The sequence below is a fragment of the Platalea leucorodia genome, assembly GCF_965183815.1.
Source record: "Platalea leucorodia genome assembly, chromosome: 6".
Taxonomy (NCBI): Eukaryota; Metazoa; Chordata; class Aves; order Pelecaniformes; family Threskiornithidae; genus Platalea; species Platalea leucorodia.
Window position 1 is genome coordinate 70,772,886 of NC_138828.1, and position 24,285 is coordinate 70,797,170.

At 36.7% G+C, this 24,285-nt stretch overlaps 1 protein-coding gene across 4 annotated transcripts in view; it reads left to right on the top strand.

Annotated features, from left to right (window-relative positions):
* Positions 1–21,096, top strand: part of BOD1L1 (biorientation of chromosomes in cell division 1 like 1) — a 38,985-nt gene extending 17,889 nt beyond the window's left edge. Inside the window, exons 11-25 of one of the 4 annotated variants that reach the window (XM_082315610.1) lie at positions 492–559; positions 2,072–2,141; positions 5,296–5,339; positions 6,275–6,362; positions 7,463–7,542; positions 8,158–8,242; positions 9,252–9,328; positions 10,673–10,748; positions 10,829–10,863; positions 12,778–12,823; positions 15,798–15,832; positions 15,947–16,031; positions 16,477–16,630; positions 18,378–18,521; positions 19,737–21,096. In XM_082315610.1, the coding sequence (XP_082171736.1) occupies positions 492–559; positions 2,072–2,141; positions 5,296–5,339; positions 6,275–6,362; positions 7,463–7,542; positions 8,158–8,242; positions 9,252–9,328; positions 10,673–10,748; positions 10,829–10,863; positions 12,778–12,823; positions 15,798–15,832; positions 15,947–16,031; positions 16,477–16,630; positions 18,378–18,521; positions 19,737–19,845 (1,196 nt within the window). In that variant the 3' untranslated portion in view covers positions 19,846–21,096. Of the gene's footprint in view, positions 1–491; positions 560–2,071; positions 2,142–5,295; positions 5,340–6,274; positions 6,363–7,462; positions 7,543–8,157; positions 8,243–9,251; positions 9,329–10,672; positions 10,749–10,828; positions 10,864–12,777; positions 12,824–15,797; positions 15,833–15,946; positions 16,032–16,430; positions 16,631–18,377; positions 18,522–19,736 lie in introns of those variants that run through there. The other 3 variants (XM_082315611.1, XR_014228548.1, XR_014228549.1) reach the window with 3 other exon arrangements.
* The last annotated feature ends 3,189 nt before the right edge of the window (positions 21,097–24,285 follow it).

Below are 24,285 nucleotides of genomic sequence, written 5' to 3' on the forward strand. Positions count from 1 at the left end.
TATGGTTCTAGAGCTTATGGATTTCGATCTAATTGTCACTTAAAGAAAAATATTATCCTTAGTATTAACTCTTAGCTCTGCATTCATTAATACAGAGGTAACTCGCTGTTTGGAATTTGGTCTGAAAATCTGTTCGTGTTTTTTTTAAAGGAAAAGCAACAAAAAAAAAAAAAAAAAAGCCAGAGTCAGAATTCATAAGCAAGCTGTGGCAAATCCTGATAGCCCGTATTTTTCAGTCCTTTTGTATTTAAGGAAAACATAGAAATACTTGTGTTCTTGCAGATGCCAAGGTTTTTTTGGGTTGGTTTTTTTTTTTTTTTTGAGCTGGTTTGCTGCAGACAGACTTGCTATTGTTTCCATTGCCTACAGGAAGGGATTAAATTAATGTGCTGTGTTCATGAGGTGGTACTGAGAAATAGCATCCTACTGTAGCATGAGATAAATACAGCATAATGTAATCTAATAATTTTAACATATTTGTATTTCATTAGGCAATAATGCAGCTTTACCAAAGTTGGCAGAAGAACTAGAATTTGAAAGTAACTTGAGAACTGACGAGGTATTTACATTATTTTGAAAATTCTGACTATACTGTTTCTTGTATAATTATACATCTTGCTAGGATTTCTTACTATATCTTTTGATTTTTGTGCAGCAAAAATGGCATTTGAACCTCAAAACTTTTAAAGGGTCATTTTTCAGATTATTCAGCTGTACTTTTCTAAGCAGCTGGCATTTAAATTGTGGGCTGTCCATGTTATTCTGTGGTAGAACCAGTTCCCTCCCTCAGCCATGTTCCTTCTGTGACCATGACATCCAAGTTTGCTTTTTTTAGAATTGGTCATACTGTATGCATGTTGCTTGTGATAGTACTTGTAAAATAGTCATACATGCGTTAGCTCTTACGGTTGGCAATTGTTAATTTAGTGCTTTGAAATAGTAAACATACACTGCTGTTCATTTTGTTGTATCACTTCCTTGCCAGTCTTCAGACTCACCCATTCTCTGTGTTTGAGGAACACTTGCTGCCGTTCTGTGCTGTACTAACTACAGCCCGTTATCTGCTGTAACAGAAGAGTAGCACATCCTGGATAATCCAGGGTATTGGGGCTCATGTCACCTATAGCTCATGTAAGACCGAAGTTGAGCCTGTCTGTGTGTCTGTGCTGTGATCCATACTAGCCAGGATTCCAGATGGGTTAATTCTTCATCCAGATGCAGGACTGGATTCATATATTCATATCTTGCCAAACTCTGATAATAAGCATTTCAAGGGAGAACACGGTTCAGAGACTCACAAGCATCTATGAAAGGGTGAATCTGCACAGGGCTACTGGCTGCAGCTCCAGGGCAGACCAGTTGAGTATTTCTGAACCGTGGTTTTGATGCCTGGGATGCACTTCAGGAAAATCCAAGTCAACTTCAGTCTGGTGGGATTTATTGATTTGAGTTCCACCTGCAAACAGCTGTACTGTTTGCCAGCATAAGATGGTCCTGGAGTCAGTATAGCCATGTTCACATGGCACTGTATCTGAGTTTACAATGTCCAGATCTGACTTAAGTACACTTAGCTCCGTATAGCATTATCTATGCATCGGTAACATAGAGCTGATCTGCAACTTGAACTTAAGAAAAAACAAACAAACAAGAAAAAAACCCAAAACACATGAGTTGAAAAGAGTTCATTGTACCTTATATTATTCATTGCAGATACATATTTTGCTGTGTATATGAACATTTCTAGAATATTGCTCATATTTGGAACTCATCTTAGAGTAGGCGTTGCACCTTGACTTCCTGAGATTTCCTTGAGACCTCCTTTTTTTAAACTAACCTCTGGTACCAGTGTTAACTCTAAGGTCAAGGTTAGGCACCGTACTGTTCAACAGTAATGTGACTTAGCTCTGCTGGTGTTCCTTATTAATATTTGACTGCTGTATTAGTAATAAAACTTTTGAAGACTTTTATAGATCATGGTAAGACAATGTTCATCATGACATGAGGGAGGGAAATGAGACATACTTGTTCTAGATGTCTGCAATATTTTTGTTTCTTCTGATTTTGTGTTTAGCCAGAACAGCCTGAAAGTCCAAGAAGTGAAGAGGGATATGTGGATCTTCATGCTAAAGAGTTTCAAAAAGGTGATTTTTGTACTGATAGCAACTTACTTTTCATACTGATTTGACTATTACTTATGATGGGAGGGTTGTAGATTTGATATATCCTATGCGTAGAGAGATTGAAGCAAAGCCTGCAGAAATCTTCTTGAAATGTTTCTAGGAGCTCATGTGGCTTTACATTTGGTTTGTGGGAAAGAAGGAGGGTCAGCCTTTTCTTCCAATATGATATGCTGAAAGAAAGGTGGAAAGCATTTATGATTTTAAAAATGTACACTGCTAACATTCTATTTAAAATCAATAAATACAGAAAAACATTTGCCCAGGAAAGATACAGAAACTTCCCCAAAGAATGGCTTTCTTCCTTATAAACTTAGAACATAATTGTTTCGGGTGTTGTGACAGGCCCTGTGAGGATATGACAAGAGTAAGTGCTGTATGACTTATGTCACAGAGACTTTACAGAAAGATTTTTTTTGTTTCCCTTCTTTCTTGCTCTCCAGAAGATTAAAATATTTCTGGCCATCCACTGAAATTTGAAGAGCGCTTATAAGTAGGTAATCACCTAGCTAGAAATCTCAATTAGTCAACTTGGATCTGTGCTCAGTAATTCCTTTTCCATGTATTAAATTAATCTTCAATAGGACCAAAAAAAAAAAAATCCGTTTCCCAAAACCACATTATTTAAAAATGTGTTGCAATTGTTTGGCATTCCTATTAAAGCAGAAACAAACCCCTACTTTGTTTCCATCTTGATGGATTTTGTGCTCCAGATGCATCACAAAGATGTTTACAACACTACCAGATGAGAGTTAATCCTCAGTTAATGGAGTAACAAGCAAAACTAAAGTGAATTCCAAGAGGTACCAGCGATACTGCTGCATATAGAGTCCAAAGAGGTTAAAGATGCATTTCCTCTTATGGAAAGTTGCAGCTGAAAGCCTAAGTGCTATGAAGGACACACTGTTAAGCTCAAGTCTAAATTTTTAGACATGCATACCAAAATAACTATTTACAAATTAGGAGTAAGGTGAGATATGAGCATTGGTATAAAACCTTGGATTCCTTTCTATTCTTGGGGTAGGTCAAATTCACATACCTGGTTTAATGGTAGCGTATATTCATCTAAGCGATAAGAGATGTGTTCTGCTCACAAGAAAGAAAATGGAAACCCTGAGAATGGGTTAGGAGAATGTGGTCTTCAGGACAGCAGATCCAAAACTTGAACCAGTTTTTCTGTACTATGAGGTTTCTTTGAAGTGCCTGAAAAACTGTGCCATTTTACATCACTCAGTCACCCAGACAGACAGTACTTAAAATGTAAAATGTGCAGATTGAACTAGCTGTGATAATCTTGTTCCATGTAAAATGTTTAACAAAAATCCATTTGTTGTGTAAATCATGTTGGATATGACATGCACTGAAGAATAATGCTTTAACTCTTGGTAGAGAGTTTTTTCTTTTCCTCCCCCACCACACAATAATCTCTCTCTCTCTATATATATATATATATGTATATACATGCATATACGCATATAGCTCAACATACGTAAAAGGAAGTTGTTTAAAAGACAAATGTGTGTTCTGTCATGAGTATGAACAGCAGACACGGTAGTTTAGTAGTCCAAGTTTAGTATGAACAGCAGACACAGTAGTTTAGTAGTCCAAGATTCCTTGGAATGTAAACAAATCGTTGCTGTTTGAGTGGGTAGGATCTGGCTCTTCATTTGACACTGCTTTAAAAATTGAAAGATGTTGTCCAACTAAACAGTATAGCTGTGGAAGAATTGTTGCTAAAACGTGCAGATTTAAGAAATGAGCTACAAATTATAAAAAATTGTATGTAGAATAGAGTGGTTTTATTGGATCATAGGTTTATGTTCTTACTGTATGTTGTGGTTTAACCTGGCAGGCAGCTAAACACCACACAGCCATTCACTCACTCCCCTCTCAGTGGCATGGGGGAGAGAATTGGAAAAAAAAATAAAATTTGTGGGTTGAGATAAAGACAGTTTAACAGGACAGAAAAGGAAGGGAAAATAATGATAAAAGAATATTCAAAATAAGTGATGCACAATGCAGTTGCTCACCACCTGCTGATGCCCAGCCAGTTACCGAGCAGCCAAACCCGCAGGCCAACTCCCCCCAATTTGTATACTGAACATGATGCCATATGGTATGGAACAGCCCTTTGGCCAGTCTGGGTCAGCTGGCCTGGCTGTGCTCCCTCCCAGCTTGTTGCTGGCAGGGCATGAGGAGCTGAAAAGCCCTTGACTAGTGTGAGCACTACTTAGCAACAACTGAAGCATCAGTGTGTTATCAACATTATTCTCAATCCAAAACACAGCGCTATACCAGCTACTAGGAAAAAAAATTAACTCTATCCGAGCCGAAACCAGGAGACTGTAGCTGAAAAGAAAACTGCTTGCAATGTTCTAGCAGCTTTTTTTTTTAATTAAAATATTAATTCAGTGATTTTATGAATCAGACTTAAGGGTTTTGTAGAGCACTTGATGGAGCAGCTTTATGATTCTCTATGTATCTGTATGAAATGGCTTTGAAAGTTACAGAATTTTTTCAAAAGTGCAGAGCACTCATAAGCTCCCATAATTCATAATTATTTTCCGCATTTTTGTGATACGGAAGGCTAAGGCTTTACTTTACCAGAGTTAGACTACAGTAGAGTCTAGCAATTGGACAATTTCCTTATGTGCACTGTGTCAGCTACAGCTCTCACTAGTACAATTACGCAAACTTTAGGTCTCTGGAAGCACAATGTTACAGCATAGTTTTCATTGCGTTTTGCTTCATCCCATGATCCAGCATCTAGGGTTGTGATGGATAAAATTCTGATTTGTTCAAATCCTAGAACTATGTTGGAAATGTCAAAGTTACCATATATTTCAAAGATGATGACAACCCCATGATTGCCTGTGTTTTAGCCATAAAATGATTCTGAGTTACCCTGTGCTTTAGATAATCCATATTCTTTATTTTTATGTTTTTGTTCAAATACCATTAAAGAGAAGACTGGATGCCTCTTATTTCCAACACTGAAAGTAAGTTTTATATAGTTTCAGGTACTCTGGAATCCTTTCAGAGAGGTGAAGTAGAGGATACTATGATACTTCGCTCTTGCTTAGCTTTTCTGATTATTTTTGTAATTATTTTTTAATAGATATGCTGCAGAGGAATATTGCTTTAGAAGGAGAAACTTTTCATGTAAGTTCTTGGTTTTTAAATTTACTCTCTTAAGTCTGTGCTGCTTTTTTTTCTTACTTGGATTTACTTCTATTTACATTAAATATTCTCTGAAGGAAAATACTATTTTTGTATATTCAGAGCCTATGTATGTTGTGACTGTGCAACTGTGTAGTTTGATGCCTACTGGCAACTTTGAAAGAAGAATTAAATAAACTTCCCAGTGTTGTTCCACAGCCTATAACTATTTCAAGACTGTTGTTAACTGGCAGAAAAGAGAAGCTTGCTTGTCCTCCTTGAGAATGGAGGATAAAAATTGGGATTATTCTTGGGGCTTTTGATCAAGACTAGAAACCTGTTACTTTAATGTAGTCTACTGTGATTTCACAATAACTTGAAGCTTATAAGTATAAAAGGGATGACTAGGAAAGTTGCAAGTGTGAAGTGTTTCTTGTGGAACAAAACCAAGACATTTAATACAGATGACAAGCTAAAAATGTGTTTGTGGTTTCTTAAACTTGAGTAGTAAATTTGTTTATTACTATATTGTAATGCTGGTTGGCCACATTTCTGGTGCTAGTGAGATAGTACTCTTGTTTCTGCATGTAGGAGAGTGTCCTTTTAAATCCAAAAATATTTTGTGCGAATTGCCACAATAAACTGCTTTTGAAGCACATAGTAAGGTGCTTAATTAAAAGTGAGACTCTTTTCATTAAAAATATCAATTAGAAATTCTGAAAATAGTACAAGTCAGAAGTTCTTTCATGGTGCTATCCTATAGCAGTAACATTACTTGAGCTCCAGGAATAAATTGCTTTTGTAATACTGCTACTTCCCATTTTAATGCACGTTGTACTTGAAAGTGGCAAGTAAGAAAAACATTCTCCCTTCTGTGTTTATAAACTTTATGGAAAAAAGAAGGTAAGGAGTTATCTTTCTTTGTGTTTTATGTGTAGGTGGAAAACTCGGATACCCAAATAACTGAAGAACATAGATCTAGAGGAATACAATGTAAATCTTCAGGAACAATGGATAAAGAAAAATGTAAGTGATACAGAACTACGTGAATTTGTGTAAAGCTTTTCCAATGCAAAACAAAGTTCTACTGTGATTAGGCCATAAAATGGTATTTTGGAGGAAAGAATGGAATATGGGGAATTCCAAACTCCAAAGCAATTGTTCTTCCCAAACCAACTTTTAATATTACACTTAATATATTCGATAAAAATATGGTAACAAAATTAATACTGCACGGAAGGGTATTATAGTAGCTTTTCCAGTTTTAAGTGAACAAACTTTTTCTATTTAGTCTTTTAAGATAATTACTAATTTTATCCTTTTAAAATAAAACACAGGGAAGGAATACAAAGCTGAGGAAAGCTGATCATCAGAGGAAAATCTAGCCATTCAATAGATTGTGTGAGGCTGGATGCTTCCTTCTGTTAGATTGGAAAGAACTGAGTTTTAGTGTAACCTTTTATGTGTCTAGAAGCAAAAAATGAGACATAAGTCAGTCCATTGAATGGCATAAATTTTTCTAAGTTCAAGTTAGATAAAGATAACTTAGAAATAAGTTAGACATTTTGTTGATGTAATAATTATGAGACTGACTATGTAATATCTATTCAAACCCTGCCCTCAACTGCTTTTGTCTTTTCAGCATCAGAACAATTAAAAAAAAAAAATAGGATAGTTTATAGTGTCATTTTTTATAACCGTTTTTATTCTGCATCGAAGAATTTTGGTTTGATGAAGTGAATAATTAGAAGCTAATTATAGTGTCCCACATAGCATTGACTTCTTGTTATGTCTCTGGGTGAGTTGAAGTTAAGGTTGATGTTTTATTTCTTGATGTGGTACCTGTCAAATTTCAGTTTTGAGCTTATCTTCAAAAACAAACAAACAAAAAACCCGAACCCCACCCAGAACATACAAGAAACATGGAATTCTTTTTTGTAATTGTTTTGTCTTCCCTTTTTGAAGAGGGGTTAGCATAACTTTCTGTTCACATTTTTGTAAATAAGATGCTGCTTTTCAGAATCTTTTGAATTGCACTAACAATGAGCTGATATAAAAGTGGCATCAAAATCTGACAAATGCAGAAGGCACATTTTTAACATTTGAACTGTTGTTTGTTTTTGCAGGCAACCAGCTGATTGCTCAGGATGTGAGAAAAGATGATGAACAAAGTCAGTGTTCCAAAATGACACCCGATAACATCAAGGTATTTTCCAGAACAAATTTTTTAATGTTCTGAAATTGTAATGTAAATAAGATGGAAGTCTAAGTTTTTATTTGTATAGCAGTTTATATTGGGAGGTATTTTCATTATTAACTGTAAACTACTTTTGCATTGTCTTGAATACAAAATAACTGACTGTAGAATGATATTCACTTTTTCAAAGTGGAGACAATTAAAAAAAAAAAAGGCAGGGGTCTGTGTTGTTGTGCACAGCACCTGAGTCACTTTGAGGTGTGGTGGACCAGGTCGCACAGTAGTTAGGAGCTTGGGATCACATGGAGCCTTGCTGGATCCCAGCCGTCCAGTCAGTCAGCGTCTTCATGGTCATACTGTTCTGAGACCTGCCAAGAGGGTACTGGACTTTACCCGAGTTCTGGGTTTGCACTGATCCCTTTTAAGTCAAAACAGGAATGCAGGAGAAAATAGAAGTTCCTTCTAGGAGTACATGCAGAATATTTGGGACTGGGGTGTGGGTTGGGTTTTTTGGGGTTTTTTTTTGTTTTGGTTTGGTTTGGTTTTTTTAGTGTAAGTAACTAACAATGATCTTTAATTTGTAGTAAGATGCTCTTTTTTCTTTGTTGTTTCAAAATAATGTAGGAAGTTGTTTCAGGTGATACAGCAGAAGGGTCCAAAGAAATTGATGTAAAGCATACACCTCCTAAAAGCACTATGGAAGAAAAAGGTAATGAAACTGCCCATTCTGGGCAATTTTCTGAACCCCTACTGTATGCAAATTTCTTTTTATTTGAATGATTCTGAGAGAAATTAGGAACTTGATCCCAGTTTGGTCCCAGCAACTTTGATCCCAGCAGGTACTTGCATATATTCTCTGGTTGCAGTCTATTCTATTACTGCTATCAAATAATGCATTAATCCTAATTCCTTTTAATGGTGAGAGCAGATTTGACATTTCTGCTGTGCTATCACCGATCCGCTCCATTATTGCTTCAGTATGTACCTTGGGTAGGTAAGCTAATTGCAAGTAAACAGATGGATAGGGAAATAGCACGACTGAGGTATGTGACAGGAACCTCTCCTAACTCTGACCACAAATAAGAGGTGTCCTTCCATGAAAAAAAACCCTGACACCATCAAAATAAGTCCAGTTTGTTTCTGTAGAGAAACCAACCAGGAAAGAGTGTGCAAGTTGCACTGTTGTAATTGAGTTACTAATTGCACTAAAATAAATACTAAAAGATGGTGTGTCCACAGTGTTAATACTGGCTTTGAAGTAATTTCAGTCTACCTTTGTGTGAACAGTGTCAATATCTTCCCTAATGTTAGTTTGATCTATTAATAGTTTTGTGTCTCCAGCGAGCATGTTGACAAGTCTGAAACTGTTCTGCAATAAGCTTGTATCCTCAGCTTCCTGTTTCATGGATTGTGGGAGAAAATTGAATAGAGGCTTGTATTTATCGTACCATTTTACAGTGGGTCACACTCGAGCTTTTGTTTTTACCTCAAATTAGAAGACCTGTCTGATTCATCTAGTGTTAGGGAGGCGTTCTGGCAGACCAATATATTGTTGCTACAAGGCAAATAGTGTTAATTTCTGATGGGTGTTTTTAGGAAATTTTGGGCTACAGAATGAAATAATGCTTTTGGTGCAGAGGTGGTGGCTTGTACCTTTTTCTTTGCCTAATAAAACAAAGGTGTACAGTTTCTCTCTTCCTGATTTTTTTCTATGTGAGAAGATGAGTTTACCATCGAACAGGAAATGTCTGAAAAGGAAAAGCACGGTCCAGACTCAAGTGAAAATTCTCCAGAGGTGAGTGGTCTTATTCATGTTAACTAGCTGAGATAGTGCAGGTTCACACTGAAAATAAGTACTTTGTCTTTGTATGTTGTTGACAGCAATATTAAAACTTTGACTTCACCAACACAGAAATAGCTGTGAAAATTTATGTTTGGTACTGTAAAGTACCAAAGACTCATGTAGTTCTGTGTCACAAAGTATAAACTCACAGACCATAAGATGTCAGTGGCTGATTATTGAAGTAGAAGTAACTCCCTTCCTACATGTAATAGTACTTATAAATTGTATAGAAAGCAATTCTATAGAGTTGTATAGAAATCATGTTTTCTGAAAACCTTGTAATGGAGATGTGGACAGCTTAGTCACTAGCAAATATGACTTGGCTTTACAAAAATATTGTCACTCAACAATTTTAAAACTCTTTATGTTATCTCTTAGGCATATACTTGTGATATTCTACAGTGGTGGTTGTAAACAAATGTCTGAACCCTAGAGATTAAAATTGTTGCTGGCCCCTAGAAATGAACACAGTTCTCATAAAAATGTTGGGTTTCGTCATTTGCTTTTTTTGCCTCGAATTTGAAAGTGGAAGGAAACTTAAAGAATGAATCGTTACGTTTGTTGACTCGAGGCTTGAGTCACTAATATCCATTGCAAGGGGAGACATTGCTAGACTTTAGTAAATGCTGAATGAGGCACTTAACCTTCTTTCCTTGTAAACAGGAGAAAGTCTATTGAGGATTTTGTTATCTGAGATTGGGGATCTTTGTGCTCTGAACATCTGACCATATTCATTACTTAAAGTTGTCTTCCAAAGCTTAAACTTCAAAGTAAGGGGCCTTTTTTTACTAAAGGCCCTGTTTATATGGATCTGTATATTGGGATAACTAGGATATTGACTGTTTAATAGCACTTGCTCAACTGTTACAAGATGTAGCCTGTGCTATATGGCATTGGGAAAAGGGGCTCACAAGATACAAAGTTTGGAGTTCTCATAAGACTGAAAAGATGTGGTGGGGTATATAGGGTAAGCCAGCAGCATTTGTGAGACCAAGTGATAGAGTTGTCCGGGGGAGGGGGCAGAAGGCGCTGTGTTCTCAGGCATGCTTAGTGCCTGAGGCCAGCCACGGAGAATTCTGTATAATTGGGAGTTGTCTTGTTTCGTTTCAGCTATATCAATGGATTTCATAACAGGCGGTGTCTCTTCCTATGAAACCTGCCTCATCTATATTTTTAAACTGATGAGTAGTGCTTCTGCCACTGTCACATTATGAAGTTAGCAGCAGTCTTTGTATTATATTGCTCAAATGCTAAACGTCAGTTACAGTAACTAAAATATATCTGTCCTTTTAAAAGGAAAATCAGCCTGTAATAGTGAAACGGAAAAGGGGAAGGCCTCGTAAATACCCTCTTGAAGCTGTGCAGCCTGGTGGTAAGTAGTTCATAATACCTGTGTGGAAAAGTAAGGAAAATAGTGACTTTCAAGTTCTGAATTCATATTTCTTCCCTCAGGTGGGGAGTCAAAAGCTGATATGAGCACTGGGAATGTAAGTGCCTTTTTTTGTTTGGGTGCATTTAAACACAGTAATTCAAGAGCCATTTATCTGTTTAACAGTTAACGGTATTTCAGAAACATCTTCTGGAAAACTTGATAATTGAGTTCAGTCTAAGCAAACAAGACTATTAATACTATCTCCTAATATAACTGAACTTTGTAAGCAAAATATACTGTTAAGTTGGAGCACAGCAAATAACCTAACAGGATCAAACTTGGTACAATATACTTAGTACAAATCTAAGTGTTGCACTGGCTAGCAATATACTTGTACACAGGGTGAAATTCTGATTGTGTGCACATGTGTCTTTTAATTTGTGCTCAGGGTCATTTTGGCCTGAAGATCAAGGGTGACTGTTTTGAAAACTTGAGATTTTTTTTTTTCTCTACTGAACCTATCATAATAATACCTCATAGTAACTCTTAATAGCTGGAAAATAAAGTATTGCGTAATGCAGTTGTATTATCTGTATTACAACGTGTACAGTTCATTCCAAAGATAGAGACATGCTGGTTAGTAACTTAAGAGCTTGTGAAACATACCTCTCTCTTTTAAAGCTCAGTGATATCTTAACTTCTTAACTCCCGTGAAGTACATTCACTGCTAAGAGGAGTGTTTCTGCAATCCAGTTGGATTACAGCACAGGGTAGTAATGGATCAGGCATATTTGTGGAGTACAAGTCGTTGGATTTATTCTGGTGGAAGGCTTCTCTCTTGGGAATTCCTGTATGTCAGAGTCAACATTATTGCATGAAAAAAAGGTGATTTTAAAAATGAAGTTGTATTGAAACTCATGTTTTCTGCCTGCTTGCCTGGTGAGGTGCCAGCTGGCATGGGTGTCTGAAGTCTTGGGAATTTACTTAGGCTATAGGTAGCAGGAGTTCTCATCCCTGCTTGTTCTGTCCCCACAGCATTTCAGGCAGCCCTTTGAGTCCTGTCCCTTTTACCGGTCTGGTGGAGTTTTGTTTCAGAATTCCTAATCTTTCCTAATCATTTTTTTTTCCCAATATTAATTTAATGAAATGTAATTTCAACTGGTGAGTTTTTTGGTGTTTGGTTTTTTTTGTTTTTTTGTTGTTGTTGTTTGTTGTTTTTTCTCCCAAACAAGAATTAAAACTAATTTTAAAAACCCCCTCAGAAATAGATACATCTTGGCACCCTCAGTACTGAAACAGAATCATCTTGTTCTAGTTTGACTTTTTTAAAGGTCTTGTAGCTCTTAGTGATGACTGATTGGTGTGTCAGTCAGTTACAGGCTGGCTCCAGGAGGAGCAATATCTACCCTCCATCTGAGATAATGGTTCTGTAAGGTGAGATATTATCTTTGCATGACAGTTTCCCCTAGGCTGCTTTGAGAACTTGTTGCTACTTCAAAGGAAGCGTAGACATCCTAGTGTAGTCGTTCAGTGATAAAAGCAACTGGATTTTTTGGACAGTCATCATGGGAGATTATGTAATTCTACATAGCTCTTCCTGCATTTTGAGTAAATACAAAATTCTGGTGACTTATAATTCTGCTAATCTGTAGGTGTGATTACATAGACTGCACTAAACTTCTTTTGTATTGCTGATAATTAAGTTTTCAGAAATGTATTTGCCAGACACTGCTTTTAACTTAGCGTCTTTTATTGCAATGACTTTCGTGTCAATTAGGTCACTGAAACTGCTATGATTTCTTTTGTTTATGGGCTGATATGACTTGTTTCAGATTTTTATCGTAAACGGAAAAATGCATGCTACTGTTAAGAAACTCAGTACAAAGTTTCTGTAGGCTCATTAGAATGTTCATGTTTTCTAAATATGTTCTACTATGAATGGGAACAAGTTTCTGTGTTTATGTAATACAATCCTGGATTTTTCTGATTTTCTTTAAATTAAAAAAATACTTTTTTTTTTTTATTTCAGCTGCAGTTTCCTATCTTTGCGAGTAGAGGAAAAATGCCTCAAACAGGTAAGCAGATGATATCTACTTTAACAAATAAAACAAAAGATGGAAGAAATAGAAGAAGGTTTTCAAGGAAATCACATGGGTTCTTCCCCAACATAATCTCTGGCAGTCAGCATTACCAACGTGTGAAAATATCTGAGTAAACAGAACAGTGAAGATTCGTCCCTAATACCTACTGAGTTTTTAATTTAAAAAAGAACAGCTTGATAAGAACTTATTTCAAAGATGCAGCAGCACTGTTAAGTGCTGAATAATGCATTGCAGAATATACCAAATAATTTGTTTGTGTGGATAGGCACATGGCAGAACTTCAGAGGCAAGTAGGTACTCCCGTCAAACTGGTTCTTAGTGACTGTTTTCCATTTCTGCTTGTTTTCTTTCATACAGTGACTATCAATCACACTTACTACATTAACTGTTTTAAAATTTCAAATTTTGTTCAGTTAATTGGATTTTCAATGGATATGTGTCTGAAGAGCTTAGTGGTAGCTTGAGGGGATATTTCTTTCACCTTTCACAACTGCTGTAAGATCTTTAGAAGACGATCGCTTAACTTTACTCAGAAATGTACTTTTAGTGCTTCAAACTAAAATCAAATAAAGCGATATACTTTTCTATTTCTCTTTCCTATTCAAACATCTGTGATTTGTAAGAGGTCAAACTTTGGTGAATTTTAGATGGCGTAGTTATTTTTTTGCATATATGGAGTCTGAACTGCATTGGTTGTTTAAATGTGTCTTTTTAATTATGGCCATTCATTAAACAGACTTTAAAATCCATTCAGGAAGCAGATGAACCTGAAAGGCAGGTTAAAAAATGGTTTGTAAACAAATACAAACATTCATGCCACAATTCTGAGAAAACAAGTCATCAGAACAAATATTCTGGAGTTTCCAAAAGTTTAGGTTTCTACAGAGATATTAATCTGGCTGCATTGCACATATGGACTATTTCCTACTTTCTCTGCATTTGTTAAAATGTCAACTGTAATCCCTATGCTTCATAATTGTCTCTGGAGGGTTAGCTGGTTGTGTGGTACTTGGTTTCTATCAGCTGCAAATAGAACAGACAAGAATGCAAGAAAGGTGTAAAAATGCATTATTCAAAAGGACAGACACCTGACTGTGTACTTAAAACTTAATTTAGTGTGTTAAGTAACATTTCATTTGCCAGGTAAAAGGTTGTTGATGTCACAGCAATATTAAGAAGAGTGTATAAAGGGGGTGGAATGTCCCGTTAAATTTTTCATCATACGTTAGCGTTCATGTGAGAAAAGGGGTTGAAAACCCCTGGCAGTGAAAAGAAAACAAAGTGGAATCCCTCTGTGCAGCTCACTTATTCTGGTAATTTCCGGGTGTTCTGGAGCAGGGTTTGCAAGTGGGACAGACTCGCACACAGAGTGGGAAGCAGAGCGTTTCTTTTCAGTCGGTGCAACTCAGGCAGTTCAGAGGCATCTGGTTTCTGAAGACAGCATCCTCCCATAACACTGACACTGAACTTGAAAATAAAATTATTTTGCACTAATCCGCAGTTGCTGCTGTAAAGTTAGTAAGATTTTTAAGTACTATAGCTTAGTATTTTTATACTTATCTTGAAGGAAAAGTACTACATTTTCACATTCTAAAGAGAGGGTTGTGTCTGTTAATAAAGGCATGTCTTGTGCTCACGTGGAGTATTCTTGAATCAAAAACCATTTTGCTACAAACTTGCCAAAATGTACGAGAATTTTGATGTATCTGTCTTTTTGAACACAACAGAACTAGTAAATGTTAGTTATATGTTAGACTTGTTTTGTGTAAAATACTTAATGCAGCAGACAGTCCTACAGTCCTATGTTTTATTGCATTTCTTTATTGAATAGCTAAACATCTTTGTGTTTTATTTCACGTGCTTTTGTGTAAAAGTTTTTTTCCCGTAACCTTAACAAAGGAACTCCAAAAAACTTGTGTGTGAGTTTTAGAATGTTTCTGCTCTTTGAGATCTATTTTTGATCCGTTGCATTGACATTATTCTGTTTTATCAGTCTAATTGGTGATGGGTTTAGAGCTTGTCGTCTTTTGTGTAGCTTTCAGAAAACAAAAATAGGCAGCAATTTTATGGCAGGGAAGAAAGGTATAAAAACTTGCTTTTGCTTAGGTTGCTTCTCTCCTTCTATTGATAAGGACTTTTATCCTTGCAGTGTTGCAGATAATTCCATTTGACAAAGCTCAAAAGCTTTGTAAAATAATCTCTTTCTTATCATAGAGTCAGGGTAGAAGTGCTAAGCATGTACTGTGAAGAGAGGCCGGGTTGAGACATGGGTTGTAGGGTTATAAATGTATTTTAACATGCACAGGCCAGTCTGTAAGAAGTACTGAATTGGAAGTAAGAAGTACTTGAATGGAGAAAGTCACGTAATTTGCATACCAGGTATTAGACAGATTTTAAATATTGTCTTTTTGAGCTACAGCCGTCTTGGTGCTTCACCATGGGCATAGTTAAGCACTAGAACAGGTTGCCTGGAGGGACCATATTCTTGGAGGCTTTCAAAATTGGATTGAACAAGGTCTTGAGCAGTATGATCAAATCAATTAATTTAGCCATGGATTGAATAGGAGGTTGGACTAGATGACCTCCAGAGCCCCCTTCCAAGCTAAATTTTTCTGTGATTCAGTAATTGGTTGACAGTTAGTTAAAAGGGGCAAGTAACTTTTGCTTTTCCATTAAAACAAACCAGCATATGCAACAAAGGAATAAATAATGTCAGTCATATAAAGCCTTACTACTTTAAAAAAAAGAAAATTAATCATTGTCCCAGTCTCTGTATATAACGAAATACAACAAAGCCATGTTCTAAATTAGATAGAGACTTTAAATGTTTTCTGAGCTTCTGTGATGTTTATGCAAAGTTGACAGAGTTTGAAAGAACTCCTTTTTAAACTGATGGGCAAAAGATTTGAAGTTCAGGATTAAGTTTTGTTCTTTCCTTTCTTTTTAGGTACAGACATATCTAATAAGAAAGAAACAACAAATGTAAGTACAGCCATTTTCATTTGTAAGTTTATAAGCATTATGTAATGAAAAATGTCTGTCTTCTATTTAAATTAAATTGTTCTAACTTTACTTGTTTCCATTTTATTTTTTTAGGAAGATGAAGCTGAGAAAGCAGAAATGATTGTGCGTAAAAGGGGAAGAAAGCCCAGGCGTTCTCTGCTTCAATCAGAGGAAACTGGTAAAAATGTGAAACTGTGATACTCGAACACAATAAGAAGATATTACTGTGCCTTTCTGTTTACTAATAGCAACAAGATAAGCTTTATTCAATTTTCCTTTCTTGAGGAAAAATCATTGAGTTAGAGCTAGTGTAAATATTATGTAAATATGTGTAAATTGCTGTAATCTCATGTCAGAATTGCTGCATCCCAGATGCTTCTATAAAACCTCATGAATTTTCTATGAATTCTGGCTATGAGCTGCATAAGTAAACTATGGTGAATGTGTTAGCAAGATTAAGTCAAACAAGCCTGAATTAAAAATGTTGAAGCATAAAAGAAATGGAAAATTACTTACTTAAAATGGGATTTGTGAATAGAATACCTTTTCTAAACTAAGTGTCCATATCCTTTTGGAGGGTTTTGGGAAAATTATAGCACATGTGTAAAATTTTACATGGACAGAAACACTGGAGCCAGAAAGAAAACGTCGGAAATTAACGTCTTCTGAAGATGAACTAAAAGAGCAGGAGGAAGGTGAAGATGATGATGGTGAGGAAGATGATGAAGCACATTCTGGGGCCACAACTAGATCAGCCACAAGATTAGAGGCTCAAAGGTAACTGCGTGTAGAGACACCAACAGCAGGCTTTTTTCTACATTGTTCTCAGTTGTTGTGGGGTTTGTTTAGGGGGTTTTGTTGTTGTTGCTTGCCTTTTTGTTTTGTTTTGTTTTGTTTTTTAAAAATTCTTGAGAGCTTCCCAAATAATTTTGGTTCTAATGCTAGTACCACTCTTCTAGGGATGAAGAGACAAAAAGGGAGGTGGGGAAACTGTTAGGGTCTCAAAAGACATACTTGAATATGTCCGAAGGTAAAAATTGATCCTATTGGCAGTCTTCATCCTAGTGATGTCTCAGAAGTTGAGTCTAAGGGCACTTAGTTCCCATAGGTAAAAAGGGACCTCTGACTTGACTGTGCAATTCACCATTTGATATTTGGAGCTGGAACAAGGTGAAAATATAATTATCCATGTCCATTTCTTTTTCCAAATATTATCCCAGTTAAATATATGAATCTGCAGTACTGGAGGATTTTTCTAATATGGTGATCTGCAAGCTCAGAAAGCAATCGTACTGCAAAAGACTAGTGTGGTAGGAAGAGTTCTGTTTTCAAGAAGCCATTGTTCATCTCCCTTAGCATAGGTCTGCCTTTTTGTAGGCAAACTGAATTATAGCATAGCTCATCCTCTTGACTTTGTTGTCAAAACAAAGAAAGATATCAACTTTGGGGAGTTTTAATTCATGTTGCTGCCTTCCAGAACAGAATTGGAGTCTAGGTTTTGTTTTTATGTTCATGGTGAGATTTCTGTAAATTCATTGGATTTAGTTCATTCCTAAGGATATCGTATTATATGTTAGCCTTTGGGACTCATCTGAAGCACTGCTCACAGTATGCTCTTGAATTCATCATTTCAGAGCTGAATCAGAAAGTAGTTATGTAGTCTTCATTTAAATAAAAGCCGAAGGTTTACCACTACCACTTAGTAAACAACAGGTTTGTTTCGGTAAAGGCAAAGGTACTTCCTTTAGTCTCACATAATTAACTCCAAAATTGTAATAAAAGTTTAGATATTAGTGTTCGCATTCTGATTGCTTGTGGAAACATCTATTTTTTTTATTTATAGATTTGTTTGTTTTGTGTCTCGGATTTCCAGTGCTGTCTTTCTAGCTCTGACTGTAACAAAGCATCTCTATCTATCTTAAGGTGCTGCAAACAGTCTACATTTTATAAGTAGCATTTGGAATAATTCTGTGGAGGGGCTGCTTCTTCATCTTCAGCATTGCTGGATTATCAGTTTTTCTGACTTAAGTAACCTGTTTTCCAAACTATGAAGTTGATTGCCAGTAACCAGTTTTTCATGTTTCTGAACTGGTGGATACTGAACCTAATATGAGTTCGTTCTTTACACTGGATAAGAAAATTCTCTTTTCTTCTGCAGCCCGTTCGCCTTTGCTTCTTTTGTTTTTTTTCTGCTGGTACTACAAGCTGTATTTTTTAAACATGGACAATTATGTACCAGAATTATTGCAGATTTGGAACTAGGATTTTTATTTAGTTAAATACTAAATATTGTCAGTAAAGTAGCCTTTTGATTCTACATTAGATATGAAAATGCACAGCTCGGCATTGCAGTTTGTGTCTTGAAGCATGCAAATGTGTTTTTTCACTGTTTCTTTTGGCAACTTTGATTTACTCGTTGCAAATACTGTGCAGTCTTAATTTTCTGCACTTGGAATGCAAGAAGAAAGTGACTTGGTAAAAGTATTTTGTTACATGTACATTCATCAGTTTTTTTGTATTACAGAAAGCAGCCCAGCAAGCCAACCACACGTGCAACTTCTAAAGGCAGCAGTCCAAGTTCAGTTTCTCCTAGAAAACAACAGAACCTAGCAGCAAAAAAAAGATCTCCAAGTGATACAAAAATTAATAAATCTCCTCCATTGACACAGTAAGCATTAAAGTTGAATCCACTTCTATTATTTGTTTTGGAAGCCACTACATTGATCCTTTCCTTATATGTAATATACTCCTTCAAAATCTGAACAGCAGTCTAGCTTCGCTCTGTTCTATTCTCTTGTGATATATAAAAGCTTTTAAAGGATTTTCTTCTGTTTACGTTTTTTCTTTTTCTTCCTTTCTTTAACATTTGGAAGACTAGAATTTTTTTCTTTCCATCCTCAGAAACCTCTTGGGAGAATCTGAAAATGCTGTTATGCAGTATTTTAACTTCAGCTGTGATTCTTTCCTGAATGGGGGGAAGAGCAGCTGTAGTTCAGGTTAAAGCAACATATATACGATGACATGATTCTAATGCTTCAAAGATCTCTCTAAGATCAGCTGATAAAAGAGGAGAAACTCTGAGAGTCCTTATATCAAGTTTTGAAAATATTTCCCTTTCCCTCCTTCCCTAGTACACTTTTAATTTTTAAAGTTGCGATCACCGTGTAAAATCCCAAGGGAGTAATAAATGTGATACACAGTTGCTATTCACCTTGTAGTTTACCTGTAAAATGGGTTATATGACAAATACCTTTAGTTGTCATCCACTCTGAAATGTGGCAATGTCTTCAAACTGAACTTCAGGAGCATGTGTGTCATGCACTGATCAGCTGTCACAGTTCACCTCCTGTTAAGCACTTTGCATGGTTATGAATGGCCAAGAGTTTAAGCCACACTTGTAATTGGCTGTGGCTGAAATGTGGTGGGCTTATATATGGATGCTTAAATAGAGATAAGGGTACATGATGTCTGCCCTTTACTCCCTCTTTTGTATGCAAGACTTAAACCACTATTGCTGTTCTTCCGTCTTTGTGAGACGGGCTACAAGATAATGTAGTTCGTTACATTCTGTTATAATCCACAAGTCTTTCCAAAAGAAAGAGGAGGAAGGAGGAGAGCTCTAGCTCCAAATTCTGCATCTGGAGCACTCTCCAACATACAGAATTAGTATGCAGCATCCTGCTAAGATGTGATGGGACTGTGCAGTGTCTCCCTGTGGTCTGTGCTGGCATATAATGTTTTAGTAGTAAGCTTTTAAATAATACATTCTGGTAATTCATCAGAGACGGACAATGAAGTTCCATCCTCTAAACAGGATTGTGCCTGACCACCCTTTTTGTGGAGCAGGTCCATTGTTAAAATAATTATTATTAATGTTTTTCAGGTTAAAGGTGCAGTCTACCAAGCGTAAAAGGGAAGACAGCCCAACAGTAGTACGGAGAAAAGGCCAGCAGAAAACAGAGGAGACGCCAGTAAAGAAAGCAAAACGATAATCTTTACCAGCTAGTACTGTTCATGGAAGAGTCAAAAGAAAAAAAAACATCTGTGCTTCTATTTTTTTTAAAGCAAAGGGATTTGCACGTGCTTGTTTCAGAGCTCTAAGTTAATCAATGCAGTACTTTTAAGTTACATTTTAAACAGCTTTATAAACTATTGTTTATACAGAATATTATGTACATTTATTTCAGATGAAAAATAAGTTTACTTTGTATCTGAATGAAAAACAAAGTAGTTATATATTTTATCACTGACTTGGAAAGTTGGGGTTTCCCAATGTGACATGCTAATGCAGATGCTTCCAACCCATGAGGCACCGCTGGGCCTACTAATACACTTTGTATATAAACTTGTAAAAATAGGTTGTATTTTACTCTGTGTATGAATCTAATCGATGATGGACATTTTATTTATTATATGGAAAGCATTGGTCTGTAAACTTTAGTATATACTTTAGGTTTTTTTTAATTATATATTTTACATTCTATGCAGATGTCAGTAGGAAACTTCCCCTCCGCTCCCCCAGGGCTGTCTAAAACCTGAAGTTCTCTAAAATATGCTCAAACAGTTGGTAAAGTATTTTTCTCGCATGCATTAAAGTAGTTTAGCATAGTGAAAGGAACTTGGCTCCTTTCTGTTCACATTTGTGACAAAGTATAAAATTTAAAATGTAATCTTACTAGATTATATTTTCACTTGTGAATTTACTACCAACCTCAAGAAATAAATAGTATTAGGTTAGATTTATTCACAGTCAGCCAACACTACCCTGAAATGAAACAGTTTTATTTTGCAACTAAACACCTGTTCTTTCAGTATTTGTCTTTTTCAACAAAGAGGGACCCATTGAAATCAAATGTTACTTCTCCTAACTATAGAGCTTCAGCATTTTATGTTACATTTTATACACAGGTATTAAAAATAGAACCTGGTATTATTGCCAGAATCTTTTTTTAATGTATATTAACTCTGGTAAGAGCAAATGTTCAAGTGAAGTTGTATATAAAGTTAAACTTTTCTTATGATCAAATGTGTCTCTTGTTATGATGTGATGAGTTGCCAAACAATCTGAGATTATTTTAAGTGTTTTGTTGATATTCTGGTTTATAATTAAAAAGGATTCTGGGGGGCTGGAATTTTACTTTTCTTTTTTTCTTGTTTTCTCTTTTGTGAGTTTTTTTTGAACTTATTGTAAGGCAGATGTTTCCGTCAGATACTCTGCTTGGTTTCTTACTGAGATTTTTATATAAAAATTATAAAATGTTTGCCAAAAATCCGAGTTGCCATATTTTATTATCCTTTAATTGTATTGCTGTGGAACTTGTTTTTACAAATGTGTTTGGTTGGAGCCATATCTATAAGCTTTAACCCTGATTAGTGTCTTTAAATGTTTACAGGTGCTTATATTTTAGGTATATAAACAGAAGGGAAAGGACCTAACCATTTACCCAGCTTAGTACACTATAAAAGCATGTGCATACATAATTTTTTTCCTAAGCAAACTTGAGTCTAAAAAAAGAAAACCTCTTTGCTCTGAAAATCAGCTCCTTTTGATTTCTACTTTAACTCTGCTGCCATGCTAATACATACCTTGCTAACGTACTGCTGATATATATGTATATATTAGTAACACTAACATTTATGCACTTCTTCATATGCAGTTGCAGGAGAAGTTGAATCTTTTCCTTTTTTTTTTTTTTCCCTTTTTTCCCCTTTGCCCCCTGCAGTATGCATAGACCAAAATTGTAGATTTCTTCTCAGGCTTTGTAAGGCTAAATGAGCTGAACTGTTTTCCAGTCGGTGCTTTCTAGATTTTTGATCCTATTTGGAGTCCTTCCCTGCATCTGTTTTTTTTCCTTACACCTGAATGGGGTAGTGAGATTACTCAGGAGGTTCCTAAGGAAGCTCCCCGCTGTACTGGACGTTGGTCTCATTTATTCTCTCTCTCTGCGGGTAGTACCTCTCCTGCCACAGTACGGTTTATATTTGCCTGTTTCACAGGCACATCTCTTCTGATGGATTATGATTGACGGAGCTCCTACTTGTGTCAGATCCTCTTGACTGTCTGCTGTCCAGTGATCTCAGTAGAGAAATCCAACTCTGAAGATCAATGGCAGTCTCTCGGAGCTAACCTCCTATAAGATCTTCTACTGTCCTTCCCGTTAGCGATGGATAACAGGACTAACATTCCATAGACACGAGGATTTTCCTAAATGTATCTTCGATCATTCATTAAATTATTCCATAATATGAAGGCATTAAAGGGATTATCTTTCAGCAAGAGAGCCATTTTTACTTAAAGGGAGGGGGGAAAAAAGTGCCAATTCCACAAACTTTTAACTTACACACACTTTCCTTGCTGCATGATGTATGAGAACACCAGCTTCTTGTCCTTGTCAACAAAATAGGCATTTCTGCCAGGCCACATCGTTGTCAATCCACGTTTGGAATTTTTTTTCTTTGCTTTGTAGTTTGAAGTGCCTGTCATCTAAATTGCTATTATACTTTACAGGTACAATAGTGGTCTGCTGTATTTAAGCATAACTTGGACATTGAATGTTTACAGTTTCCAAGTCTTTCAAACGCTCTGTTTCCCAGAGCCCTTCCTGAGCACAAGGAAGGAGGGGGGCCGGAGGAATCAGTTTTCCCTTGGGTGCAGCAGGAGGCACATCCATCTTGCTCAGAAGTTAAGCTTGCAGGCCAACTTGAACCTTGATGTATGTATAAAACGACTACGCTTTCCTACCCCCTTCAAATTTAGAGAGTTCAGGAAAAAAATACTGGCTTGCACCATGATGAAACAGAACGTCCTGACAGTGTTCCATGGAAAGATTTGTTCGAGGCAGTTTGTTGCCACCTTTAGTGCAAGAACATGGCTACTTCGCAAACCAAATAAATTTCTAAACCACTTGGCTATTTTTTTATGTTATAGTGGCTGTTTTTTCTTCCAGTTCCTTCTCTTGGAACTGTTTCATCTCTCTGAATATTAAAATATTGAGTGAACCAGAGATGTCCTGGTGGAAGATGAAATTCAAGGTCCCCCGCTGAGTTTTACAGAACAAGAACTTGAGTCTTGCTTACCATACCTCAGCTGCCTGTGTTAACCAGCTGACTTGGCTAGTTGTCAGTATCTCTTCATATTTTCTAGTGCATTCTACTTAAAGGTTATTTACATCTCCTTACTGTCTTCAGCCTAAAATACTATGGGGTTATCTACCATATAGATTTTTAAATCACACAAATAGATTTTGTTTGGTTGGTTTTTTTGTGGTAGTGTTTTTTTTAAACCAACTAAACGGTCATCAGTAGAAGTTCGTTTGCAGTTTTCATTTTTTGATGGGGTCTGGCAAGCTTGTGACTCTTGCAACTGGTGAAATTTCCCCCTAGAAGCTGATCCAAAGTCAGTAGGTGCGCTCAGCAGCTGGGGCAAAGTTTTTGCTGATGCTGGCAGATCTCTGAATGCCTCTGTTTTCTATTCCAATAGCTTCTCTAGTAACATCTACTTCTCAGTTGTTGTTTTTTGGGGTTTTTTTTGAGTCTGTGACACACGTCTACCGTTTCTTCTCTCTCAGCCTATGTTCTGAGAGCATCGTGTGTACAGAGCAACCTCTGGCCCCGATCCCTCAGAGGCTGCATACTGTCCTGAGCTGCCTTCATCTGTCCAGAAACTCAGTAAAAATTTGTCCCATAAAATGTGGCAACCAGGAGCACCAAGTGCTCCTGGTCACAGTGACTGTCAACAGATGTCCACTGTGATGGAAGTCCAATACAGGCTTAGGTGCCAACACTAAAAGTGGTCGAAGGCTGATAGCTGTACCAAGTTCTGCACTGGGAAAAGATCATTTGCCACTGCAGACTTTTGTCACTCCTTGCTTTTGGAAGAGGTAGTGGGACCTCTGTGATGCTGAGTGGCGGGTCTGAAGAGAATTGCTGCCCTGAAGCTGGCATACACTGAGTGACTTCTACATGTCCTTCCAAAGCAGCGTTTGCTTTCCTTGAAGCTGTACCTCTTTACATTGTAAAGAGTGAATTTAACTGGTAGATTTTTGTTCTCTTCCTATTAAAGTCATTCCATGTGAAATGTTTTCAGTTTTAAGATTTAATGTGAACATCTCAACAAAGATAACTGCACATTCATATAGCGTACACCTTCTCCAAGCTCTTGATAACAGGTATTCTCAACATTGCCTGCTCAGTCATTTCATATACCAGCTGAGAAGACTCTTACCTTCACGACTTCGACAGCCTTCCATCTATTTCATTTGCTTGTAGCTTCAGTTCGGAGGAAATTGCCCGTGTCAGCCTTCTGCAGGTTTTGGCACCTTCTTAAAGATACTGTGCTCGCTTCTTCCAGTAGATTCCTTGTCCCAGCTATGTACGTCACACTCCATTACTTCCATCGGCTTCTCAAAAATCCTGGGCCTGTTTCAAGCAGG